This window comes from Paramormyrops kingsleyae, chromosome 8 (genome assembly GCF_048594095.1).
Source record: "Paramormyrops kingsleyae isolate MSU_618 chromosome 8, PKINGS_0.4, whole genome shotgun sequence".
In the NCBI taxonomy this organism is placed as follows: Eukaryota; Metazoa; Chordata; class Actinopteri; order Osteoglossiformes; family Mormyridae; genus Paramormyrops; species Paramormyrops kingsleyae.
The window spans coordinates 12,267,494-12,293,849 of NC_132804.1; the positions used below are offsets into that span (position 1 = coordinate 12,267,494).

Here is a 26,356-nt window from a genome sequence, read left to right on the forward strand (position 1 = left end):
TGCAGACGATACCTACGTAACCATTTTCTCAACAGCAGGCAATACAGACCTCGGAACCAGAGCCTACAAGGTCAGTGTTTCCCCGACAGAGGAGGACATATTTAGTCGTTACACAATAGGTTTGTCATGGATGATACATCGCAACAAATCTTAAAGTATTTGACAGAAGTGGAAGAAGCGGCAGAAGATGTTCTTGCTGATAAACATCAGGTGAAGTTGTTATCCTAAAAGGGCGTTCAAATAGCATCACCGCCCAAAAATTTAGTTTATTAATACCACCACTGAATGCTAACTGCAGTAGTTGCATGCCACGTTGCATGCTAGTTGCAATAAATTATAGGCCGCATTGTCTGAAAAGTGTCCCCGATAATTTTTATTTCGGTATGTTTCAGATAGTAGATCTTGATGTGAAGCGAAACATGAACAGAGAGGCGCTCAGCGCGCTACGTAATGAAGGCGAGACAAGCAGCGGTGAGAATGGGGATTGATCGTAAACATCACGACACCCGTCACATAACCTAGGGGTTTAGTGTTATTCAACAGGATCTGTTACTCATTCTTACTAAATAATAACGTGAAGTACTCTTCTAAAATGTAGCCATATTTTAAAAAGACATGGGAGCGGTGTCTTCGAAGAAAAGATATTTGTGCAGCATTCAGTTAGTTGCTACTGAGAATCACGAGAACCTTGTAAACTCGTTTCGTACTAATGAATACAGACATCCAGATCGGCACTTGTCTTAGTATATAAAATGATGGAATTTTAAATCGTAGTGCGTTTTTCTTAAGAACAGTAGTGTTCAGTTATATGTTGAATCATATAAATGCAAAATCACTTAAATTTTCACATAATAATGATAACCCCACACAGGCAAAAAATAAGGTTGAATAAAAACACATCCTGAATTTAAAACGTCCAAAGGAGTGAATCACAATAGTTTTTGTCATTCTATTCTCTAGGTCCAGATTTTCCCCTCATATGTCCCTTTCTGTTTCCTTACAGAAAAAGTTAAAGTCTGCTTTGGGAACATGTTTATAAAACTACCAAAGAAGACAACGAGAGAGATGATCCAAAAAGGTAATGTAGTTATTCATGGCATTGCCTTGGTGCAAATCTGGATTTTGCGGCATTGATGTTTTCAATCAGTGCTGGCTAAATTATTCTCGTTTACCTGAACAGACCAGGAGCAGTTGGAAAAAGAAATAAGTGACATCCGTAAACGTCTGAAAGCAAAAGTAAACCATCTCAATGAGCTACAAGGTAAGGGTCCAGTTTGTCTCATATTATGCATTATTCGTTTTGACCCTATTACTGAACATTTTGGTAGATCAGCATTGTTATTATATGTTCTTACAGAAGCCTTTGGCAGACAATAATGAGAGCCTTCATCTTCTGCACATGGAGCAGATGAAACAAGCCCCTGAATATGATTATTTGAAGTCACTCTTCTTTTCTTTTTCAGGAAAGCCTGAGCTGACAGGATACAGCCTCTCTCCTCTAAGCAAAGACGAGATGAAAGCGATCAAGCAAATGCTAATGAGATGAGCCATGTGCCACGGAGTTCTTAATTGTGCCATAATTCATACTTTGAGAAGGGATTTTGGGACTTTTGGGACAGTTGAAAACCCGTCACCTCCAACAAAATTTCTGTGCTAGTCCTTATGGGATGCCCATGACATTTTCTGAGGGAGACGGACCATCCTGTGCCTTCTGGACTGCTTTTTCAGTTTCTTTCTGTGTGCTTTAGTAAAATGAATAAAGCTGTGAATATGAAGGCCTGTTTTAACTGATCAGTGTTTTTTAATTGATTACTGATGATGGATGAATAAGCGGCGGCCAGCTCAGTGGGTAGCGCTCTAACCTCCCTCCTCCCCTCCTCTGTGTCTGTGGAGTTTGCCATGTTCTCCGCATGTTGTGGTGGCTTCTGGATGCCAGACCAAAGGCAAGCAGCAGACTAACTGGTGTCTTTAAATGGCCCATAATGTATAGTTGCATGTGCCCTATGACAGACTGGCATCTCATGCAGAGTGCACCCCAGCCCTGAGCCCTGTGCTGCCTAGCATACACTCCAGGTGGCCACCTGCAGTCCTGATGAGGAGTGTCTCTGTGATCAGATGGTTGCCAGTTCAAGTCCTGTAGCTCAGCAGTGGCCTATCTTATCCGCAAAGGGTTGGTGTGTATGCAGGTTTTTGGGACTCAAACCCAGGTGTGAGGACTCTTCAGCCAATCAGTCCTCTAATTAGTAATATAATTAGAGGACTGATTGGCTGAGGAATCCTCACACTTGGGTTTGAACCGCTGACCTAAAGGTTATCCCAAAAACCTGCATACACACTGACCCTTTGCGGATAAGATTGGCCACCCTTGCTGTAGCTGGTAGAGTAATCATATCATTGCTGGGCCCTTAGCCCCAAAGACTTCTTCAGATGTGCCAGATAAATGGCTCACCCTGTACTCAGAACCAAAGGTTTATTTTCACCTCTATGTGTGTGTGTGTCCTACAGAGGAATATGAGAAGATTGAATTTCATTATATTTTCTATTTGTAGAATTACAATAAGGGCAATATATTCTATAAGCCATTTATTGATGAATCGGTATTTATGGAAAGCAGATTTATTTGGTTTGTGGCTCAGCTGGTTAGTGTCCATGATCGGAAGGTTACCAGTTTGAAACTGGGACAGGCGAAAAGACAATTTCCCAATGGGGGGGGGGGGTCAATAAAGTATCACTGTTCTGTTTATTTTGAGGCTTTAAAATGCAATAAAAAAACCTCTTTTGAGTCTTGAGTATTTGGAACGTCAGTGTTACAAAAATGCTTGTTTTCTTACTGCTGCTGCATTAAATTCTTCATTTAAATTGCATTTAAGTTACAGACATAACAGCTAAAGAACATTTGTACTGTATTTTAGTTTCCCTGCATATAACATCACTAGGTGGCGATATGTTCCAAGAAAATAAATACTGTCCTACATTATCGAAGGTTACTGAATGGGTAAGGAGCTATTTATTATTATTATTTTTTATTTGAAAAGTGTTCATCAGCAGCAAATAATCTGTACTGATAATTTTAAAAACTAACTTGGCCTTGTATTTGCCTTTAAATATTCATGTGAGTTGAATTATTATTTTTAATAAAATATATTTTTTTATATTTGTTTTATATAAATTATAAATAAATATATATTTTCTTATACATAGAACACTATTGTGACCATACTGGATATTGAGAATTTGTGAACTTAGAGTGCAAATTAGGGGGGCGCTTGTCCCTGCTCTCGCAAATGTACATTGTTTTGGATAAAAGCATTTGCTATATAAATAAAATGTACTGGAAGATAATAGAACTTGATTATAAAAGATGATGGATATTGCTGAATCTGGGCCTGAATGGATGAATTTTAAAAAGTCACTTTATGTATGTATGTGTAATTTTGTACAAACACTTCTGCATGGCATGTGTAGTAGCAGTACATCACAACCCTTACTATTCTCACAAGTCCATCTTATGGGCTCACCTTGTAACATACACTGATCAGCCATAACGGCCAAAACAGCTCTGACCCATTGAGGCATGGACTCCACAAGACCTCTGAAGGTGTCCTGTGTTATCTGGCACCAAGACATTAGCAGGAGATCCTTTAAGTCCTGTAAGCTGTGAGGTGGGGCCTCCATGGACCGGACTTGTTTGTTCAGCACATCCCACAGATGCTTGATGGGATTGAGGTCTGGAGAATTTGGAGGCCAAGTCAAAGCCGAACTATTTTTCATGTTCCTCAAACCATTCCTGAACATTTTCTTTTTGCAGTGTGACAGGGTACATTATCCTGCTGAAAGAGGTCACTGCCATCAGGGAATACCACTGTCATGAAGGGGTGCATTTGCTCTGCAGCAATGTTTAGGCAGGTTTGTACGTGTCAAAGTAACATGCTCATGAATGCCAGGACCCAAGGTGTCCCCGCAGAATACTGTGCTGAGCATCACACTGCCTCCATCAGCTTGCCTTCTGCTTGTAGTGCATCCTGGTGCCATGTCTCCCTCAGGTAAACAACGCACACACATAATACGCTGTGTGTTCTGCCACCTTTCTGTAAAAGCCAACATTACATTTTTTCAGCTTTCATGTGTGGTCAGACTGGATGGACTAGCTTTTGCTGAATGAATGAGCCTCGAGTGCCTATGACCCCGTTGCCAGTTGGCCTTCCTTGGACTCCTTTTGGTAGCTACTGACCACTGTACACTGGGAACACCTCATAAGACCTGCCGTTTTGGAAATACTCTGAGCCACTCACCTAGCCATCACAATTTGGCCCTTTTCAGTGTCTCAGATCATCATGATTTTTCTTGCTTCCATTCATCAACTTAACTGACTGTTCACTTGCATAATATATAATGGCACTCTTTACAGGTAACCTGGTAACAAGATAATCAATGTCATTCATTTCACCTGACAGTGGTTTTAATGTTATGGCTGCTAAGTACATGATACCAGACATGAAAGATGTGACTTTGCAGTGCAGAGCAATTATGCACATCAGTGTGCACATCACTACGTGTTCTGTGATGCTGTGCTCTGAAGACAGAACAAGGTTTAAAATCAGAAAACCTTTATGATCCTGGAGGAAATTGTTTGTGATTACAGACCACAATTTCTGTGTAAAAATAAATCAATATAGCATATAGAGATAGTAAAACACAGCTGGGTGAATATGCACAGTATAAGACCCAAGACAGATGAGGGAGAAGTTTCATCACTGTCTGCTACAGTGCAGAATTATCATCCCTGAAACATGGACAGGTCTGTGTTTACTTGGAAGAGATCTCTGGAAGAATCTGCATTGAGTCAATCAGCTTAACACGATGCATTAAATTTTACAGTCTTCATTCAGTCCTTCTCCCTGGTTTACTGCTTACACTAAATGATGAAATGCTAAAATAATACATGTCCAAACACCTGGAAACTTTGAAATCATTTATATGGTATCTTTTCAAGGTTTAAGTTTTAAGCTTTAAATTTTACAAATCCATTTCCAGAAGAAATTCATTGCTGCTTAGGTTATTGTTCTATGATAGTAATAAAAACAGTTCAGGGGAAAGTAGTGGTTTATCGTGACACCACCGATAGAGTAGTAGAACATAGTCACATGACCTCTTTGCACGAAAGGATTTGCGTGCCATAGTACTATTATGACAGAGTCTGGGATGATGTTTCTATGAGTCAGTGGGACTAAGGATCTGACTGTACCTGCAGTCTTAAATAATTATAGTTGTGTTATCATGCATCACTTGTGTCACTATTGTCTGCTGGCCTCAAACCAAAAGTGATTCTTAATGAATAAGAGATTTTTTTGTGTTTGTTTGTGTATGTTTTTATTATTATTATTATTATTATTATTATTATTATTATTATTATTATTATGTATTTATTTATTTAATTCCGGTTAAAAACATGATTCATTTTGTTGTTTATATTCTCCACTTAAACATTTCACAATTTACTATATTGAATATGTTTTTCAGGTGAGATTGTTTGAGAAATTTTTTTGTTAAAACATATATTCTGGTTTAAAGCAAATAAATGCTGCTTCAAAATACATTTTTGTGATTAATCTGTAACTTTTCATTTCTAATATTAAAACATGGAAAAAAGGAAAAAATTCTGAAAAACAACCAAATATATTTAAAAAAATCTAAACAAAATGACATAGTACTATAAAGATCAATATGTAAATTTACACTACCAAAGTTTCACTGGTTCTCTATTGACTGGGTAAAATTTTTTATGCTTCCTTTGCACAGAAGGTTTGCTGAGCACAACATGGACAAACACAAAAGAATATCAATAGTCAGTTAATGCATAGTATGCCTTTTACACCAGGGTGACAGGTGTAATTGTGCAAGTTGAATGGTCTGCTTGATTTTATGTTCTCATTCTGGTTGAAGGTTCAGACCTGCCTATCAGGTTGAGGCTGATAAACCCCAATTGTGTTGTCATAAACAAGAGGAGGTAGACAGAAGGTGGGACAAGCAGCTCAATGTGAAATTTAGTAAGATTGGTCACCTTACTTGAGGGGACATGAATAATGTAGTAATGCAGGCTTAACAAATGTATTAATTAACCAGTAACTAAGTGTTAGTTATGTACTGATCCCATGCTTGTTCATCATTAATCAATTACGACTTCCATTCGGGCAATACATTAGATAACAGTTAACTAATTAGGTAATAACGAGGGGGCATAAATTACTCATTTACTACTCAAGAACAAATCATGAACTAATATAGGTTTCCCCATGAAATACATAACATTTATTAATGATGAATGAACATGGGATCAGCACTTACATACTGGTTAATTAATGCATTAAATGAGCAGGTACTACTACATTATTCATGTCCCCTCAAGTAAAGTTACAGTAAGATTTATTAATTTTTTAATGACTTAAAATAACAAGCACATAAATCCTTTCACTTTCCAACATAAATTTGTAATTCTTTTGATAGAACAGCAAGGCAGAAAAACACTAAGATTAGTTTAACTGTTTGGCATACTGGTTATCTCTGATTTTGATTACTCATACTTTTCTAAATAAGAGAGAGGATCGTGAAATGAGTACCTGGATTTAGAACAGAATGGTGATACTTTATCGATTTCCATGGGGAAATTCTCTTCTCCCCCACTTTGCTCCATGAGACACACAGACCAGTGCGTACAATTTTGGGAGTCACAGCAAAAAGGCAGCTAACTTGCAGCACCCAGGGAGCTGGGGGGTGAAGGGCCATGCTCAAGGGCCCACTGATATGCAACTATTCTGCAGAGGTCAGGGCACAAACTGGTAACCACCTGATTTTAGGGGTGTTTTTGTGTTTTTGTAACATTTTTACGTGCCCCGGCTGAATCCTTTCTCTCTCACATATTTTATTCATTTTCTCTATAGCCTTTTCAACCATGAACATAGATTCAATTTGAATAGGATTATTGGACTCTTTCATAAAGTTTTATGGTAGCATAAGCTTCGTAAGTCTAAACATAATAGGGTATGTCTTGTATGATGGCAATGACAGTTTGGGAGCCAACTCTAAATGATATCTGCACGTTCATGACATAAAACCATAAATCACCTGCAATGTGTGAGCCTCTTACATTGCTTAAATGGACACATTTTCATAACGCAGTTCAGAGGGTTTTGAAAAGATTGTCTTGGCATCAGTCCAAGATGAAAAGGTGGACGATAACGTCCCCTTATGTTCTGAACGTTTTATGGGCTGTGATCAGAATGACTGTCTGGTCTTTCCCACGGTCGGTGTTTTCCTCTGTGACCTGGGGGCAGAAATATCATAAAGTGAATTATGTACAAGAAAAGCAACTGCAGGGAGAATAGAACCTGTGACTTGATTTGTCCACCAGTGCATTGAAACTGCAGAATGAGGAAGGTCACAGCTTACTATGGGCAATATGCACACAAGATAAATGATTTTTTTCTGCCTGTGTTTGCTGCATTTTCTATATATGTTTCCCTTTGATTAAAATGTATGTAAATTAAACCTTTCATAAAATAATTAAAAACTGCTAATTGAATATCACACAAATTGCATTTAAATTATTCTTAGATGCATAGCTGTTTTATCAAAGAAAAACATTAATACCTCTGAGAAAATATCAAATTCCGTCCCTGTACCACCTTCTGGTCTCATATTTTGGTTAATAAACATATGGCCATATCTGCAACTTAATATTCATTTGAAGAAGCTTATATTTTCCTGGAAGTTTAAAGGATATATGCTGCAGGTCCCTGGAGGACGTAGATGGACAAAAGCAAGGCCTGCTGTCCAGGCTGCATTCCATGTAACACTTATCTGATGTTTCAGTAACCACCAAATGGGCCAATTGTGGTTATTAACCATAAATTCTATCTAGAATCAAGGATCTAAAGACATTAAATAGAGCTGTTTTTTTTAACAAAGCTTTTACAAAGCCATTAGCTTGCTGAGTCATGCCTCAGCTTGTCTCTAGATGATAAATAAGACTCTTCATCAGAAATGCAAGACAATCTTCATTATCCATCCATTCCACCATCCATCTTCTAAATGCTTATCCTGGTGAGGTTTGCCAGGGGACTGGAGCCAGGGAGCACAGGACTGTGGTACATCACAAGGGATACGCACACACATGCATGCACACACACAGGTTTGTAATTATATCTTTGTGAGGAAAAACTTTGTCTCCATTAATTTCTATGGGGAAAACTCTAATCCCAACACGACGACCTTAACCCCTACTCAGCCCTAACCTTAAGCAAAAGTAACCGAACAATATTGACTTTTGCCATTTTTACTTTTTTGATTGCATTCACAGATCAAAATATAAAAAGGTTTTTATTACATTATGGGGACACGATCACACACACACACACACTTTCTATATATGCAGACAGACACAAAATCATACGTCACAAGCAATACAGAGATACCAATTAGCCTAACAGCATGTCTTCAGTCTGCGGGAGGAATCCAAAGTACATGGCAGAAAGACAGTCTCAACACACAGAACATGTGAACTCCATACAGACCGAATGAAGGTGGTCAGTCTTGATTATGTTCGCTATATTGTGTCAGTAATGGCTCCTACATTTATGTAACTTCAAAATTTGGCAGACTTATGCTGAGCAAATTACAAGGTAAAACTACAATTGGAAACAACATTGGTCAGTACACATCAGGTCAGTGCGATCTCAGTGTCTCTAATGTAATCATACTCGAAGTGTCACCTTTGAAAGGAATATTAATCTGCAATGGCATGCAGCACATGTTGTGTCTGTTTGGTCTAGTTTTGTTTAGTTTTAAGACCATACTGACAAATTTTATGAGCTTTTTTTTTGCCAACCCACAATTACATTAACAGCAAACGTTGTGTTACTCAATCGCAGCACGTGTGGTAGCGTGACCCTCACTGAGGGGGGGGGGGGGGGGGGGGGGGGAAGTGAGCGTGACACATACGGTGTTGGAAACACCCCAGGAACTACTGGCTATATGATAAGGACAACTTTCTTTTCATTTTTTTTGTTTTACTGTGAAAAGAGTGTGTAGTCTGTTTTTATTTCATTTCCCCTTAGCACTTGTTCTGATATCACATCACCTTTAGCCATTGAAAGCTGGCATGGGAATTTTCCCACAAACTTAATCATGTTACTGTTGGTTTTGTCAGAACTATAAGCCATACTGTTTATGTAGCCTGTTTTATTGTTTACTGTCCATGACTTTGGTCTCTCTCTCTCTCTCTCTCTCTCTCACTCACTCTCTCTCTCATATACAGTGTCCTGGTTTTTGCTGCGCATGGGATACAAATAAGTTTAATCAAATATGCAATATATTTGTATGCAGAACCCCAATTTTCTTTGTGCTGCTGATGCTGGGAAATTCCTATAAAGCTTATACAAATATACTGAAAAACAATATTATTCCTTATAAGAGCTCATACTTCTAGGATCAACAGCCCCAAGTTTTCGGCTTGTTTTCATTGCTCCCCACCCTGTGGTTCAAATAGATGTAGCTGAGCGATTCTCATGATATTCAAGTTGTGTAAAGTGGGAAGTCTCCTGTAATTTCTAATGCATGTGGTTAAAAGTGATGAATCGTAAAGCGGTACAGATCATGGCCAAGCAGCGTAGACGGTAACATTGTGCTACTGCATTCAACGTGCTACAGGCACAGATTTACTGAAACATAGATGAGGTGTGAACAACTGGCTTTTATTGGAGCCCAGACTGGCAATGGTAGTAACAGTGGTAACTAGAATCAGCTGTAAACAAATAACTGGACCCAGACAGGTAGGGACAGACTGCGGAGTCTGATGGACGCTGAATAAAGAGTGAAACACAGAGAGCCAAGAAAGGCAGAAAGTCCATGTTTGTGGAAAGAAGACGTTATTTAATAAAGCGCTTTTCATATACATTTGACGCATTACGATCCTGAGAAGGGCGCCAATCTAAAGAACGTTTTAGCTCAGTTTCTTCTTTTTCATATTGACCTTATGGCTGCCCAAAGAGTTTGTTTGCCTCCTTTCAACTGTGGAGGAACAGAAGACAGAACCTGGTAACAAGTCAGTGATGGATGTAGGAAAAGCCTGCAGAGCAACACAGGACGCTGTCAAACTGAAATCCCATCAGGGGATGACCGTTACTAATCTGAACTTCTCCATAACAAAAGCGGAGGTGCATTAAAGTCTCCGGATAATGCCCTGAACAAATATATAATGTAATAATATCCTGCCTCGAAATGGTTACCCACAGGTGCTTTGCCGAGAGCATCGCAGGCAGTTTGCAGATCATTCACTGGACTTAAACTGCTTAAATTTCAATAAAATCAGACAAATGGGAGTATTCTAAAAATTTTGACCACTAGTGTAAATCAAGCTGGATAAGATTTGCAAGGCTGGAGTGTTTTCTAAAGAAAGGCGAGTGAGTGTGCCCGCGGAGGGCTGGTGCCCCATCCTGGGCTGTTCCCTGCCTTTCGCCTGGAGCCTCCAGGGTAGACTCAGGACCCCCGGCGACCCTGAATAGGGCAAGCGGTTACAGAAAATGGATGGATGGATGGATGGATGGAGTGCTTTCTAAAATAATCACTTGATTGCTCATTAATGAAAATACTGTTTAAGGGAACATTACCATTCCGACTTATTTCATATAGATTAACTCTTGTGGTTGAGTGTGGGCGGGGTCACACTGTCCCAGGTCACTATTACAAACAGAGCAGAGTGATCGGGGCGGCGAACAAGGCTACACTGATAACAAACAAACATGTTGTAGGTGTATAGGAATCCTGTGTGCTATTTTACTGTGCTGTATTCTGTTATTTCTTGGTGCAATAATTGCGAAGTGAAGTGACAGGGAATGTCTTTATCTGTGAATTCTGTTCATTATAATAGAAAATGTGTGTAGGAAGTTTCTTTGTTCTTTGCTTTGCGTGTTTAAGATTGCGTGTATTTCACTGGAGTACGGACACCTGCATTTCAGTGACATGAGTTAATGTTATAAATCTGATCCAATGAGTAAAGATAATTACAGTTTAGTGCCTATTGCCTTTAAAACACATTCGCTTTGAATGTTCAGCTTCACTGCTACAATCGCACGCCACCTGCAGCCTATTTTTGTAGATCGAGAGGAGGGGGAAGGCAGTGAGATACAGCCAGGTGTCAGTGACTAACTGCTACCCAGCTGGGACATCCTCAGAATTTTTAGTGAGCCGTGGACGAGTGGGACGGCCTATCAGCTGGACAGGAAGTGGGGGATGTATGAATGAGACAGAATCTGGATGAGAGGCACAGATGAAAATGCAAGTGCAGCACTACTGCTGCTAATAATAATAATAATAATAATGATAATAAGATGAAGAATATACGCACACACTCACCCATATTCAGAGACCATGGGCAATTTTTAGTGACACCAGTTATCCAAAATGCATGTTTTTGAACTGCAGAAGGAAGCTGTAATACCCTGGGGGAAGCAGCACGAAATGCGGAGAACATGCAAATTACGTAAACGTAGATACTTCAAGAAAATATATAGCAGTGCCTGAATCACGTTAAGACAAAGATCCTGATCCTCGGTCCCAAACTGTGCCCTGAAGGTCCAGGAACTTGACCTTGTAACCTCCTGGGTTATCATGCTATCGGCTGTCTATTGCTTGAGTGGATATAGTGTTCTAATTTGATTAGTGGTGCTCCTACCAGGCGAGAGGGTTGAGTATTTCTAACACCATGAGTAGAAAGTCAGTTGCAGAGAAATATATGTGAAATTTATACGAACTGTAACTGAACCTCTTAAGATTCCCAGATGAGTCATGAATGGTGAATGTTAGAGGTATTCAGTGAGTAATTGGTGACGTGCAGCATTCAGTGTGATGAACACAGGGGAGTCATTGCACCCTTTTCCACCCCTCATTTGTTTCAAACTCCATAAATAAAAGAGTTGAAACCCAAGGGACAGCTATGACCCCTTCCTGCATACATACTCCCAATAGATTGATGGCTCTGTGGTGGAAATAAAGCACAAATAGTTCCATTTAGTCACAGAAAAATCAATTAAAGAAGATGTTCTTTTCCTATCATGAGTACACCTGGAGCAAATAAATAGCCCTATGACCAAGTGTCATTAGCAGCGTAATGAAGGTTATAGTGCTGTCCACTATAAAGTATTCTGACTCTTACATTCTAAACATTATTACCTAAAATTTTACTAAATAATTTCTGGCCATAAAATCCATATTCCATCAGATAAAAATTGAAATAGTCTTAAGGCAATTCACAAATGACTTCTGAATTTAGAAGTTAATTTAAAAGTACTGGAATGCAATTTATTAAATGACACTGTGCAGATGGACAGTAAGGAATATTAAGTAATTATACATTTATAATTTTATGCTAACAACTTTTGGGTTTTACTGGACAAATCTTTATTAAAACAGTTTTGCAATATAGTTTTGATTTTTGCTATTAGTTGAAGGCAGAGTCTGGTCCTGTTATTTCCTTGTATTAAGCAGCACCAAAATATTTGCAGTCTGGCATGCTATCGGAAAGCAAAACCTTCATGACAAGTTCCAGATATTATTTACATGCATTGAGGTTCAACAAAGACGATTCAGAATCAGTATCAGGAACACAGACATAAACGTGGGGTGCCAAACATTTGAAACGGCTTTGTGGCAGGGTCTCTATTTCCTAGAAGTAATTAGAAGTGAAATGACAGCCCCTCTGGACCAGTAATTTGTCTGTGAAGCCCTTTGCAGTCACGGGTACAAAGGGACGGCCTACAGGTGTGTGAACTAGTGACCTTTTGTCTTTTTGTCTTGGCAGGTGTATCTGTTTTTGTTCTCACCTCTGTTCAGTTTTGCACACATTGCATAAAGGTAGAAACAGTCATTGTTCGGAATGCGGACACCTGCAATGTCCGTATATGGTTCCTCATTGCTTTGTTGATGCATGATGATGCGTGATTTGTTCTTGAGATTGTCAGTATTTTTAGAAGATGTTAAAATGGACAAGGAATTTGTTTAAAATGATAGCAGCATATATAAAGGCACTAGTTACATAACATAAAAGATTCCCTAAAAAGTTACTGATCTTCAAAATCTACAAATTGGGCAAAACATTGCACCCTCTATAAATATAATACCGCAGTTCTGATCGGTATTTTTCATTTGCTTCTGCTTTTGGCTGTAGTGATCTCTCTCACTGCTCCAAGACATTATCATAGCACACTTTCCTTCAGGTTCTTGTAAAGCTGTCAGGATAAAAGTATCACAACTCAGCCTCAGAAACACCACAGGACCCACGTAATGCGGTACGTGCACATGTGTACTTTAATATCGCCCTTCCAGCAGCTACCTTGACATACAGTCAGAACCATAAATATTTGGACACTGACACAAGTTTTACTACTTTACCTGTTTTCTGAAATACATTCCAATTGAAGTTATACAATGGGCATGGACATAAAGTGCAGACTCTCAGATTTCATTTCAGCATATCCACATTCAAATTGGATGAAGGGTTTAGGAGTCTCAGCTCGTTAACATGTGCCACCCTCTTTTTAAAGGGGCTAAAATTAATTGGACAATTCAGTTAAAAACTATGTCATGGACAGGTGTGGGCAATTCCTTCGTTCTTTCATTATCAATTAAGCAGATAAAAGGCCTGGAGTTGATTTGAGGTGTCTTGTTTGCATTTGGAAGATTGAGGTGTGAACATACAACATGCGGTCAAAGGACCTCAGTATGCAGGTGAAACAGACCATCCTGAGGCTGCAAAAACAGAAAAAAACTATTCGAGAAATCGCCACAACATTAGGAGTGGCAAAATCCACAGTTTGGTACATCCTGAGAAAGAAAGCATTGATGAGCCCAGCAACACAAAAAGGCCTGGACGTCCACAGATGACAACAGTGGCAGATGATCGCAGAATCATTTCCATGGTGAAGAGAAACCCCTTCGTAACAGCCAACCAAGTGAACAACACTCTCCAGGAGGTAGGCGTGTCAATATCCAAGTCTACCATAAAGGGAAGACTGCATGAAAGCAAATACAAAGGGTTCACTGCAAGATGCAAGCCACTCATAAGCCTTAGGAATAGAAAGGCTAGATTGGACTTTGCAAAAAAACATCTAAAAAAGCCAGCACAGTTCTGGAACAGCATTCTTTTGGACAGATGAAACCAAAATCAACCTGTATCAGAATGATGGAAAGACAAAAGTATGGAGAAGGGCTGGAACAGCTTATGAGCCAAAGAACACTGCATCATCTGTAAAATGTGGTGGAGGCAGTGTGATGGCTTGGGCGTGCATGGCTGCCAGTGGCACTGGGTCTTTGGTGTTTCTTGATGTTGTGACACAGGATGGAAGCAGCTGAACGAATGCTGAGGTGTTTGGAGACATCATCCATCCTTTTTCCAACCCGCTTATCCACCTGGGTCACAGGGGTCCAGAGCCCATCCCGGAAGCTACGGGCACAAGGCAAGAAACAACCTGGGATGGGGGGCCAGCCCATTGCAAGGCACACTGATACCATTCTATCACACCTATGGGCAATTTAGCAACTTTAATTAGCCTCAGCATGTCTTTGGACTGAGGGGTGAAACCAGAGTACCTGGATGAAACCCCACAACATGGGGAGAACATGCAAACTCCACACATATGTAACCCAAGTGGAGACTTGAACCTGGGTCCCAGAGGTATGAGGCAACAGTGCTAACCACTGCACCACCATGCCACCCTTCAGAGACATCATGTCTGCTCAAATCCAGCAAAATGCAGGCAAAATTATTTGGCAGCGTTTCATAATACTGATGGACAATGACCCAAAACACACAGCAAAAGCAACCCAGGACTTTATTAAAGAAAAGAAGTGGAATATTCTCAAATGGCCAAGTCAGTTACCTGCTCTCAACCCCATTGAGCATGCATTACACTTGCTAAAGACTAAACTACAGACAGAAAGACCCTCAAACAAACAGCAACTGAAAGCTGCTGCAGTAAAGGCCTGGCAGAGCATTAAGAAGGAGGAAACCCAGTGTCATGGTCATGGTCATGAGCTCAAGACTTCAGGCAGTCATTGCCTGCAAAGGGTTTGCAACTAAGTATTAGAATTGAACATTTTATTTGCAGTTATACTACTTTGTCCAATTACTTGTAGAAAAATTACTTCAGTTCCTCACATTTTTATGCAATGTTTTTGTTCTACCCATTGAATTAAAGCTGAAAGTCTGCACTTCAACTGCATCCGACTTGTTTCTTTTAAAATTTATTGCGGTAATGTACAGAACTTAAAAACTGAAAAACTTTGTCTCTGTCCAAATATTTGTGGTCCTGACTGTACATGTGAAAAACTCGCTCAGACTGACTTAATACAGGCCAGGTCAAACAACATACGTCTTATTGTCTGCATATGCAGGAAAAATAACTAACAACATTTTCCAGGTGGGGGAGGGCCGCGCCCGCGGTCATGACTGCTTATGTAACCCCCCCCCCTTTTTTTGCGCACCTTGCATGCTACAATTGCTCTGAAAGCGGCAGTAAGATTAAACAACTAGAACATTGCACACCGTTACGTTCTGAACCTCTGAAAAATGTCCATTTTTAGATTAAATGCCGACATTCATTTTCAGATATTTACATCATTTTGATCTTAATTGAAGCAAAACTGCACTAAGTTTACATTAAAGAAGTTTTTCCAAATCCGGACCTCAGGGACCCACAATGGTTAAAGTGACCTTTGAAATTGCTGTTGACAGAAACAAATTGACTTGTGATTATGTAGAAATCCAGTGCCGTTAGTCAAGAGATGGGAGTTTATAGCCTGACCTCCATCTGTCGTGTGCTCAATTGTAGTATGTCCAAAATAATCAAGAGGTCATACAAACAAGACAGCATGGCTGCATGAAAATACAAGAGGCTTTCTGGTTCATCAAAACCTATTGATCCTTGGTATCCCTGTAGATGTCGGGCCTCTTTTCAAATCAAAGTTTGGGGGTTTTATTATTTATAAGCACGTTCTATTCTTCCCATGACACTGACCAGGATAGGTGTTCCGAAGATGGTTGGATGGATGTTATCTTCTTTAGTCTTTGTGCTTTTATAAACAAACCATGGGAGGCACGTTTTTGTTTTTGTGAATTTTTATTAAAGAAAAAGCACAGGAATGGAACAAGCAAAAATTTTCCATCATGTACAAGAACAACCCCACACTGACAGCATGCTTTTTTAAAATTTTACGTTGATATGATTTGTTTACCCTGTGACCATCTTAACCCTACAACTCTGTTGGGAATAGGTGTATTATGAAATAGGTGTATTATGATATTACAGCTGGGCAATAGAATTATTGTTTTCTCCATAGAAGTTTCTGTCATATTCAGGTTATGTCTACCCCACAACCTTAGTGAAATTTCTGCTCTCTGTCAAAGTTATGACTACCTAAAACAGCTGTATCAACAGAAAACGATGGACGCAAATATGGCCAAAATAACAAAATATCTACTTTGGAAATATGCTGTGGTTTAAGTTAAAATAATATATACGTTCATGGTATATACTGTATTAACACTTATGCTGTATTAGGAATAATGCAGGAATACTTGAATAGTTTAGATTTTTTTTATTGTTCGTGGTTAAACTTGTGGATGGGGACCACAAAATCCTTCGTGTGGTTGTGCTCCTTAACGCAGAGCTGCACCATCTGGAGCTGGTAAGATCTCCCTTGGAAAATAGGTTTGTGGGAAGAGGCCAGACAAACCACAAAACCCATCCAACAAAGACCCCCAATGAAATATATTTGCAGGTGCAATGCCATGTGGGGAACAGTTTGATCCTGAAAGACCCAGTTGAGATAAACCTCAGCAATTGACAATGGAATTAGGAATGTTGGAACGTTGCCTCTCTGAGCTAGTGTTGGAGATACTAACTATCGGCTACATAGGGACCACTTTATGGCTGGGCAGGGTTTTTCATGGTGAACAAGAGAAATGAAATGATACTTTCTGCAAGTCCTTTGCTGTCCTACCTTGCTCTTATATATTGTGCACATATATAGGTGAGAATGAAGCTTGGGGACAGAGCACATTGTTAACCATTTACCAGTTAAGGGCCTTGCTCAAGGTCCCAATGGAGATATGACTACTCTGTTGACCAAAGGATTTAAACTAGCGATCTTCTGATCATAGGTACAGTCCTAACATGGAGAGTCAGACACTACCCAAAAGGAACAACCTACCTGCAAAGAGTTGTGACAACCCTGATGAGGGACGGTGAGGGAAAACAGTTGCCTTTTTTCAACTTTGAATTGTAGAGAAGAAACCTATGGCTGTAGCTCCAAACAGGTACCAGCCTTCTTGTAGAAAGTAGGTGATGTGCTCAAATTGTACCAAGTACAGGCTCTGAATCCTACTGGGAGACTTCAGTGTTCATGTGGGGAACGATGGAGTTGCCCGGATTGGTGAGCTGAACTCGATGCAGCAGGAGGAGGCCAGATGGACCAGGACGACCCAGACAAGTTGTCAGGGTTGGCTGGGAACATCTGGCTGAAGCCTCAGTGCAAGAGGAATTCAAATTCCCCCTTCAAACATGGCTGCTGTCCTCAGTATTGCCCTGGCAGTACTAATTTTCTAATGAGTATTGCCTGGTAATACTACTTTTTTGCAGACCATATGGCAGAAATTTTATTTTGAAGACTTGAGTAACCTGTAATGAAAACCTAATTTTATGAAGTGAAGCATATATAAATATTATACTCTATCAATGAACTAGATAAAACACACAGCGCCTGTCCTGTGCATGACGCCCACGGTGGTGTGTGTGCACTGTGTTGTAGTTCAGTGCAGCAGAACATTCCTGATCACCACCACCATCACCAGAGACGTGTTGACTGATCAATAAAGAAGACTTCCCAGCAAATAAGAAATCACAGCAAAATGTAAATGATCAGATAGTGTCCCACTTATTCACCATATTTAGATATTATTGTGATAATTGTCTTAATGGGGGTTCATGCTTCTTGACCACCCGATAGAGTTTTGGGTTCACTAACCACAGGAAAAAAATATGTGTGGGATACTATTACATTGCAGTCATCTCTCCATTTTCTATTCAATTCAATTTTATTTGTATAGAGCACTTTCACATTGACTCAAAGCACTTTACATTATCCCCACACAAAGCTCCCAGAGAGCAAGCCAGAGGGCGACAGTGGCAAAGAAAAACTCCCTAGAAGGAAGAAATGTTGGGAGGAACCAGACTTCTGTAACTGCTTCTCCTGTTCTGGGTCATGAGGGGTCTGGAGCCTATAGACACATGGCAGGGAACAACCCAGGATGGGGTGGCAACCCATTCAGGCCACACTCACACTCCAGTCACAGGCCATTTGATAATTCCAAGTACCCTCAGCATGTTTTTGGACTGTGGGGCGGGGGGGGGGGGGACGGGACAAGAGCACCTGTAGAAACTCCACAATGACACGGGGAGAACATGCAAACCTTACGCACATGGAACCCTGATGGATACTCAAACACTGGTCCCAGTGGGCTGAGGTGGCAGTGCTTACCACTGCACCACTGTGTCGCCCCTCATACCAGTTATATGATCCATAATTAACATTCAAATATTTCACATTTAATCATGCAATAACCACAGAAACAGGTCTGGGGCATTTAACTAGTGCAAACACCATATTGTGCTTGGCAAGAAAGTCTGGCAGTACTCTTACAAAGAGCTTTGGCCAGAAGGCAGTTGGGGCCTGTTGTGATGATAACCTTAGGATCTACCGGTGGACACCTCTGCCTGACTGCAGAAGGAATGGGGGTCTCCTGATAGCTTAAAGGTACTGACAGACCAAAAAGGCAGAAGCAAACACTGTCACAGAGACCAAAGCTTGTGCTTGGGAGGAGGTCAAAGAGGCCATGGAGACCCCTAAGATATTTTAGAAACTGTTCAATGCCTTGGATGAGGGAGGGTGGACTTTGCTCTGGATGCATTCAGTCAGGGTAAGGAAGTGCTTACCAGCTGTAGGGATATTGAGGAGTAGTAGATAGAACATCTTGAGGAACCCTTTGAGGAAGACCTTCAAGATATGCACTCTTGCTTGGAGGCAGTATTTGAAGTTTCTGGCAGATCAGTGCAATCAGAAGATGGTGGGTGAATTATTTTGGGACTAGTCAGTAGGTAGGGGTCCCTTTTTAAAAATTAAAAATTGGTCCAGGTGGCATGTTCCAAATACCGGAAAATATATCTCAGTCTCACTGGGAAAGCCTGTGTCAGGATATCAGATGGTTAAACCAAGGAAAGTTGAATCTATGATTCTGGCCTGACCCTGGAACAGGGAAGCAACTTCCCCCTTGCACAGCTGTATTAGGGTTTGTGGGAATAAGCTAACACAGTCTACATGTGGCCATATGACTGCACATCCATTCACATACTGTGGGAGGTGTTGCAGGAATATGTGACACTGGGACTGTGAGTGGGTGCTATTTGGTCCTTGTAAGAATGCAGGAAGTTGTGTCCTCACCCGTTGTTCAGAATCAAAGGCATTTGAAATGGGTTTTGGGCTCTGGCAAAGGTGCCTGTTGTTTCCACTCCAGAAGGGCATGAGTGGGTTTCTCTTTTCAGGTGAGGAGGAGAGTCTTCGCTTTTTGAAGGCGTTTGAGTACCTTGAGTTCTCATTCACGAGTGATGACAAGAGGGAACATGTGATTGATGGGTGTTTTGGTTGGGCGAGTGGTCAGAGGAGACTCTTGGTTTGTTGGTCAGTTCATCATTCTGATCTTATCCTGTGGTTATGAACTGTGGGTGATTAGTGAAAGAACAAGGCTGCAAATTAAAACAGCCAAAATGAGACGTCCCTACAGGGCTGCTGGTCTCACTTTCCGTGATGCGGTGAGATGTTTAGGGAACCAGAGGGACCTGAAGAGACCAAAACAGAGAAGCTGTTCTTTCAGATTGAGAAGAGTGAATTGAGGTGGTTTGGGCATCTTAGAAAGATGGCGCCTGGATGTCGCCCCAAAGGAGCCGTTGTGGGCATATCCTACTGGACAAAGATGTAGTATGGGCTAGAAAGATGATATCTCTTATTTGGCTTGAGAACATTTAGAAAATAAGCTAGAGTCCATGGCCATGAAAGTCTGACATGCTCTGCATATTGCCATGGTGACCCTCACTAGGAAAAGCAGTGGGAAGATAATTTCATCACTGTCTGATGAAAAACCTGTATCTCCAAAAATCCACTATGTCAGGAGCATGAAAAAACACATTTTCTTTGAAGCTACTTTACAAAATAAACCTAAATCGACATAATGAGATGCCCTTAGCACTACAAATAGAGGCCTATTGTTACACAATCGTCACTGAACGGTTTCACGTTTTAAATGGACTTATATGGATTTCTGCCAGTGAGGCAAATATGTTACTGTCAACAAGACACAGACTAATCTCCCTTTATAGTCACAAATGACAATGATGTTAGTTTACTAGCTAACTAGCTATCAACATTAAGTTGTCAAAATTAGTATGAAATAATCCATAAAAATACACCATCTTGAATTCAAATGTTAAGTAATACAAACATAAATACTACTTAAATAGATGGCTTCATAAAACATCACTTCATTGGTTAATTACAATCGAATGTTATCAGTAGGCAGAGAATGGGCGTATTCCATCTATAGTAAAAAGTTACAATCGTCAAAAAGTACATACTGTACACAGTATTCATTTGACAGCGATGACATGATGTGACAGGCTTTTTGACTGAACTTACAAATTGTAGTCTTTGATATAGTCCAAATAATTTAAAAGTTTCAATGATGATTTTAGGATGCCTATAAAATGTTTAACTATGTCTCTTTGTTGTCATAATTGGTGGTTTTTCCCGCTCAACAGTCATCTTCCTAGTTACATTTGCACACCAATAATTTTCATTTAATTTTACACCATGCACGAAACCAGACTGTGTTATAGGGCTGATTCTTCATGTCTGCATGCTGCGCACCTTCAGCGAGTATTAGAACTATTCCCCCGGAGGTACATAGCTGCTATAAAAAAACCTTAGTCACATGGGACACGTTGTAAATAACATAAAATTTAATGTCTTTAACACGTCATCCTGGAATGGTTCATTCAGGTTAGGCAAGTTATCTGTCACTGATAATATCTCTTCTAACATTTCTTCACATAATTTACATTTAACACATAGAAATGTCTATATAGGCTTATTTGCATTAAAAGATATTATGAATTACTTTTATTATGTCCCAGATTTTTTTGTAAGGGTTCCATGTAAGACAAACTCTTTTTGATGTTCAACTGGAACATGCCACTGGAACATGCCACTGGAACATGCCACTGGAACATGCCATTGGAACATGCCACTGGAACATGCCACTGGCAATCCTATGTTGCCATAACAGTGTGTTTAGAAAAACTAAGACAGAGTTGGGGTTCTGTAGAGTGCACATGATAATTGATTGAATGAAAACGGAAGTGGGAGAGGCAGGTTTTTAAGTGGTTGACTTGTGTCACCATTTTCATCGAATAGCGTCTTCCTTCATTACAGAAACTGCATCTTCTAGCCAGCTGTCAAGGGTACAGAAGACTTATGAGAGGGAAACAACCGCAGGTGCTGCCAAATTGATTTTCCGTGGGAATCCTTCCCACACTAGTTAGAAGATCCTGCTTGGAAGGTTAGTCATGGTTCTGGGAAGCTATAGAGCGACCAGGAGCACATGTCAGCAAACGGAATGCGAGGGCAAGAAGCCCTGCCGCAACGGAAGACTGATTCTCTGAGCATGAGCTGTTTTGTAATATTGGCCACCCATTAGAGAAACATTCAGCTTCATTCCAAAAGAAGGAAGGGGTAGATCTGATATTAGGGTATGTATTCATTGTACTATAATGTACTATTTTCTTATTGGTCCAGAGATGTCATGTGGATGTTGATTATTTTCGTGTATCTGCACAGGCAGTTCCAGCAGCCTAACAGTTCTACATTAATGCGTTTTAATGTGCAACTTGGTTAGTGGCACTCTGCTCTGAGGTGGGCCACCTTATGGCAAATTTTCAGTCATTATTTTCCCATAACCACACACCTCGTCATGGTTTATCCCTAATAATCATACTTGTCTGTGTTTAGTGTCAAAAGTAATGAAATAGGTTCTGTATTTAATGAACTGTTTATATTTAAGTGATTTATTACAATTACTTATGTCTAGCATTTAGATAACCTGTGTCACTAAAATAATGATTAGGAAGAACATCTTGAGAAAAGTCCTGTATAAATATGGCTTTCCAGAAATCCCTACTTAAACCATTGATTAAATGGAATACTGCAGACTCATGGGGCATAGGGTTACATCACCCAGACATCTCACCTTTTTAACCACCAGGGTCTGCAAATTGATAGCACAAATAAACCATGGACACTGGGGATCACATCACCTTGGCAAATTAAGAATGTAGAATTTCTTTTCAACCCAGGTACAACAGCAGAATCCTCTGGTATGTGGTTAGTGCATTTCAGGACCTAAAAGGTACACATTGAAACTTGTAGAGCCTAAGGTGAATTAAGCAAGGCATCAATCTCTTTCAAAGTATGCAAATTATAAGTGGCAGGGTTAGAGCAGCCAATAGTTAATGCACAGTACTGTACAAGCTCTGCTGTCAAGCACTCAGATTTCTTACTGAATCTCTGAGCAGAAAAATTTTAAAGTAACGAAGACATGGTGTGTTATGGCTGACTCCTCCTGGAATTCTCTGCATAACAGCAGCCTCCATTTGTCATTATCTATGATAGTTGGGCCCCTTCAAATCAAATCCCGCCATGTTAGTTCTTGCTACACTCTCAAGGCACACTTACAAAGCTGGCTCAACATCAACACAATATATGTTTTTTTTTCATCCTACGCTAAGGGTTGACAATATTATGAGACAGTTACAAATGGGGAAAAAAATCAAATAGAGATTCTCTGAAAGAACGATGCACGATGCCTGTGAATGAGTTACACGTGAAGGATAATTATCATGTGACAATTGTGCAGGTAACATGCTAAATGGCAATGGGTGTATGGCTTCCATGGAGAGGCATTCAAACAAGGAGGATTTTGAAGACCTGCATCCTCTAATTATTAAAAAGTAATATGATACAATCAGAGAGTTAAAATCTAATGTGCTAAGTGCTTTTTCTCATAGAGCAAATGAAAGGCTCGTGTCATCCAAAGTGGCCTCAGATTGTATTATACCCAGAGAGACGCCACATCTAATCTAGCTGATGAAACTAAGGGCCACAGAGTAAAATATTATGAAAAAATGTAAAATTCCACTCCACAAACATCACCTATGCTTCCTTATAAATACTCTCTCAGTATTTGTCTTTATGTTCTTTACATTGCAGTACCCTTGGGCGAGTGTATTTTCCATTACAGCTTATATCACATATCTCATATGTTTTAATATAAAAATGAAACTTAAATGCTGCAGGTTTGTTTGTATCTTGCTGACTCTAACTACTGTACATTATGGCATAAAAGCTATATGGGAAACATACAGTCCACATCTACATGTAAGCCTTATTTGCACAAATTATCTATTTTTTTGCCAAATTTTGAAGGATATAAGCATAAGCTTTTATTGCACCCTTCCATCATTTCTTTTTCCATGCCGCACACCCTGTACAGGGTTGTGGTGAGCTGGGCTCCCCGCCAGGAGGGACAGTCTGTACTGGATGCCGGACCATTTACATATATTTCTAATGCAAAACTGCTAAAGTTTAGAAGCCCACTTTTATTAACTATAATTAGATTTTCAACCCTGGGAATCTGATGGAATGGATCTCCTGGAATTGATGTCAACCTGAGGTTGGTCCAAACTCACTCAACCTACTGTTTGATTCATTTTGAAAGCACAAACATTTGTCATGGATTCAGCCCTGTAGACCACCCTCGGAATAATGCAATCCTTCTGTGTGTTTATATTAGTAACAATTAGTGGCCATAGTTAAATTATACATTGTTTTTCTGGCAATATCTGACTTCTTCATGAACACAACATTCCTGACTTGTAGTGCGTATTCATTACCTCGTTCGATGTTCTACAGAAGTTCCCTATGTCTAACACTTTGTCTGTGTCCTAACTATGCATTCCCCTTTTACCCTGGAGACAGGGTTGGGTTCTAGTGAGAGAAGAGATCCGTGGTTGCATGGGAGGTATCAGATATAGGCCTCCACAAATAACCTGTCATTCACCTTTCAAAGCCAAATGGATTGGGATTGCCTGGGGCTCCCTGGGAAAAGAACCTGCTACCAAGTGTCCTGGCGGGTCAGCAGCTTCCCAGCTTGGGTGAGAAGAGGCTCCGAGGCTCTGAAAACAGCAAAGGGCTTTATAGAGTATGGCGCCCTGTCCTGAGGTTATGTCAACTAAGAATATTCTTGTGTGGCCTTTGCTGTTTTAGCACATAACATCTCGGCTTACAAGTTACACTTCATCATCATTTCTGTTTATATTCCTTGTTTATTTACATTCCGTGATGAACAGAGATTACTTTTTATATAGAAAATGCTCAAATCCAAACAATAAGCAGCTTCTTTACCAGCTGAGTTTGTGGTTCCAAAGTGAAGGATAGTAAGTAGGTGATTCTTTATAATAAAATACAAGAAGGTGAATAAAATTGTATCAATTCATGATAAATACATGCATGTATTAAAGGTTGTTTGTTTGGCTGAGATACAGTAAGGCTGTATTTCTGACATTCTTGGTTGTTATTTTAGGTTGGACTGTGAGTCACCTAATTAATGATTTATGCAAACAATCAATTTACTGACAATAAGTTAGAAAGCTGCATCCATGACCTACTGCTTACATGTGAAACATAATATAGACTATGGGCAAAACTTCCATTTACTGTATACAGTGGTACCTCAGTTCTCAAACTCATTAGAACGCGAATTTCTTAAAAGTCGAACCCACCAGTTCGAAAAAAATATCCGAATCTCAGAAGTGGAACCGTGAATGCCGACATAAGATAACTTGTACGCGCGGGGAAATGTGTCACGCGGCACGTCTCTCTGCAGAAACAAAGGGTAACGCTTCAGTCTCAGCCTCGCATTCGCTGTGATAGCATCGTTTGTTGGTGATAGTGCTTTTTTATTGAAGATACTGTATCAGGTAATACACTGTACTTTATATCATTTTGGTAGCCATTGCTCACCAAAAAGTTACGCAATAGTTGCACAAATGTTACAACCTAAAAGTTTGCGATTTATGAACAAATTAATGAATACAGAGTAATAATAAAAATACACAATGGATCGCATGGCATAGTCTAGTGTTTGGGCATGGCTTGGGGTTGTCACGATCTGCCGAGCGGGTACCAGGGAAGCAGGGACAGGACTCAAGTGATGTGGAAACATGGGGTTTAATTAAGAACAGGCAGAACAACACAATGACGTTACAATGACCGGACTGGGGAAACAAACTGAAACACGGATTAAATACAGAGGACTAATGACAACAACCAGAAACAGCTGATCACACAGGGATTCCACACGAGGTTAACAAGGGGGCGTGGCACACGGAAGGAGCGGACGGTTGGGGCAGGACAGGGGTACCTGCCACTGATAGACCAAGTTCATTCTTTATCGGTTTGGAAGCCATTAAGAAAAAAGTGCTCTTCTTGTTTTATCCTGTTCATTTTGTGCTTAAATGCTAAAAAAACATATTTAGGTGTAATGTTTTGGGGCCGGGAAGCAATTAATTGGTTTTCCATTATTTCTTATGGGGAAAATTCCAGTAGAACTCAAACTTTTTAGGATTCGAACCCGAGTTCTGAACGGATTAAGTTTGAGTTCTGAGGTATCACTGTACTTATCAGAACCATTTGACTTCTTTGTGATATGTAATACATTCAAATTTCCAGGCTCTGAAAACATTTCCTGAGTTCTGTTTGGTTCTGTCTACCAAAAAAGTGAATATAATTATACTACTTCAAAGAAAAAGATAAATGTGTTATATTATTACTTATGTATTAATTAGCCACAAACTAAGTCTGAGTTACATACTGATCTCATATTAATGAATTATGACCCATGTTTTATTTCGAGGTAGAGAGGTAAGGAGCTCATGCTGAATGCAGTGTGTTGCCACATCCACCACATGACAAACCACCTCAGGGATGAGAACCTGAGTGCAGCCATGTGACAGGTGATACTTCAGCACCACACTAGTCTGAATGGACCAGTGTGAGTTTTTTTCCCAGTGGCTGGAGTACCAATCCTGCCACCAACCCCAAATTTTTCTTTGTAAGTTGGCGGATCTGCTTGCAGGGCTGG

General features: G+C 40.0%; 1 protein-coding gene across 1 annotated transcript; it reads left to right on the forward strand.

Annotated features, from left to right (window-relative positions):
* Positions 1 to 51: 51 nt before the first annotated feature.
* pdrg1 (p53 and DNA-damage regulated 1) lies at positions 52 to 1,775 on the forward strand. The gene is made up of 5 exons (XM_023837540.2): positions 52 to 210; positions 393 to 471; positions 1,004 to 1,078; positions 1,181 to 1,261; positions 1,464 to 1,775. The coding sequence occupies exons 1-5, from the start codon at positions 127 to 129 to the stop codon at positions 1,544 to 1,546; spliced, it is 402 nt and encodes a 133-aa protein (XP_023693308.1). The 5' UTR covers positions 52 to 126; the 3' UTR covers positions 1,547 to 1,775.
* The last annotated feature ends 24,581 nt before the right edge of the window (positions 1,776 to 26,356 follow it).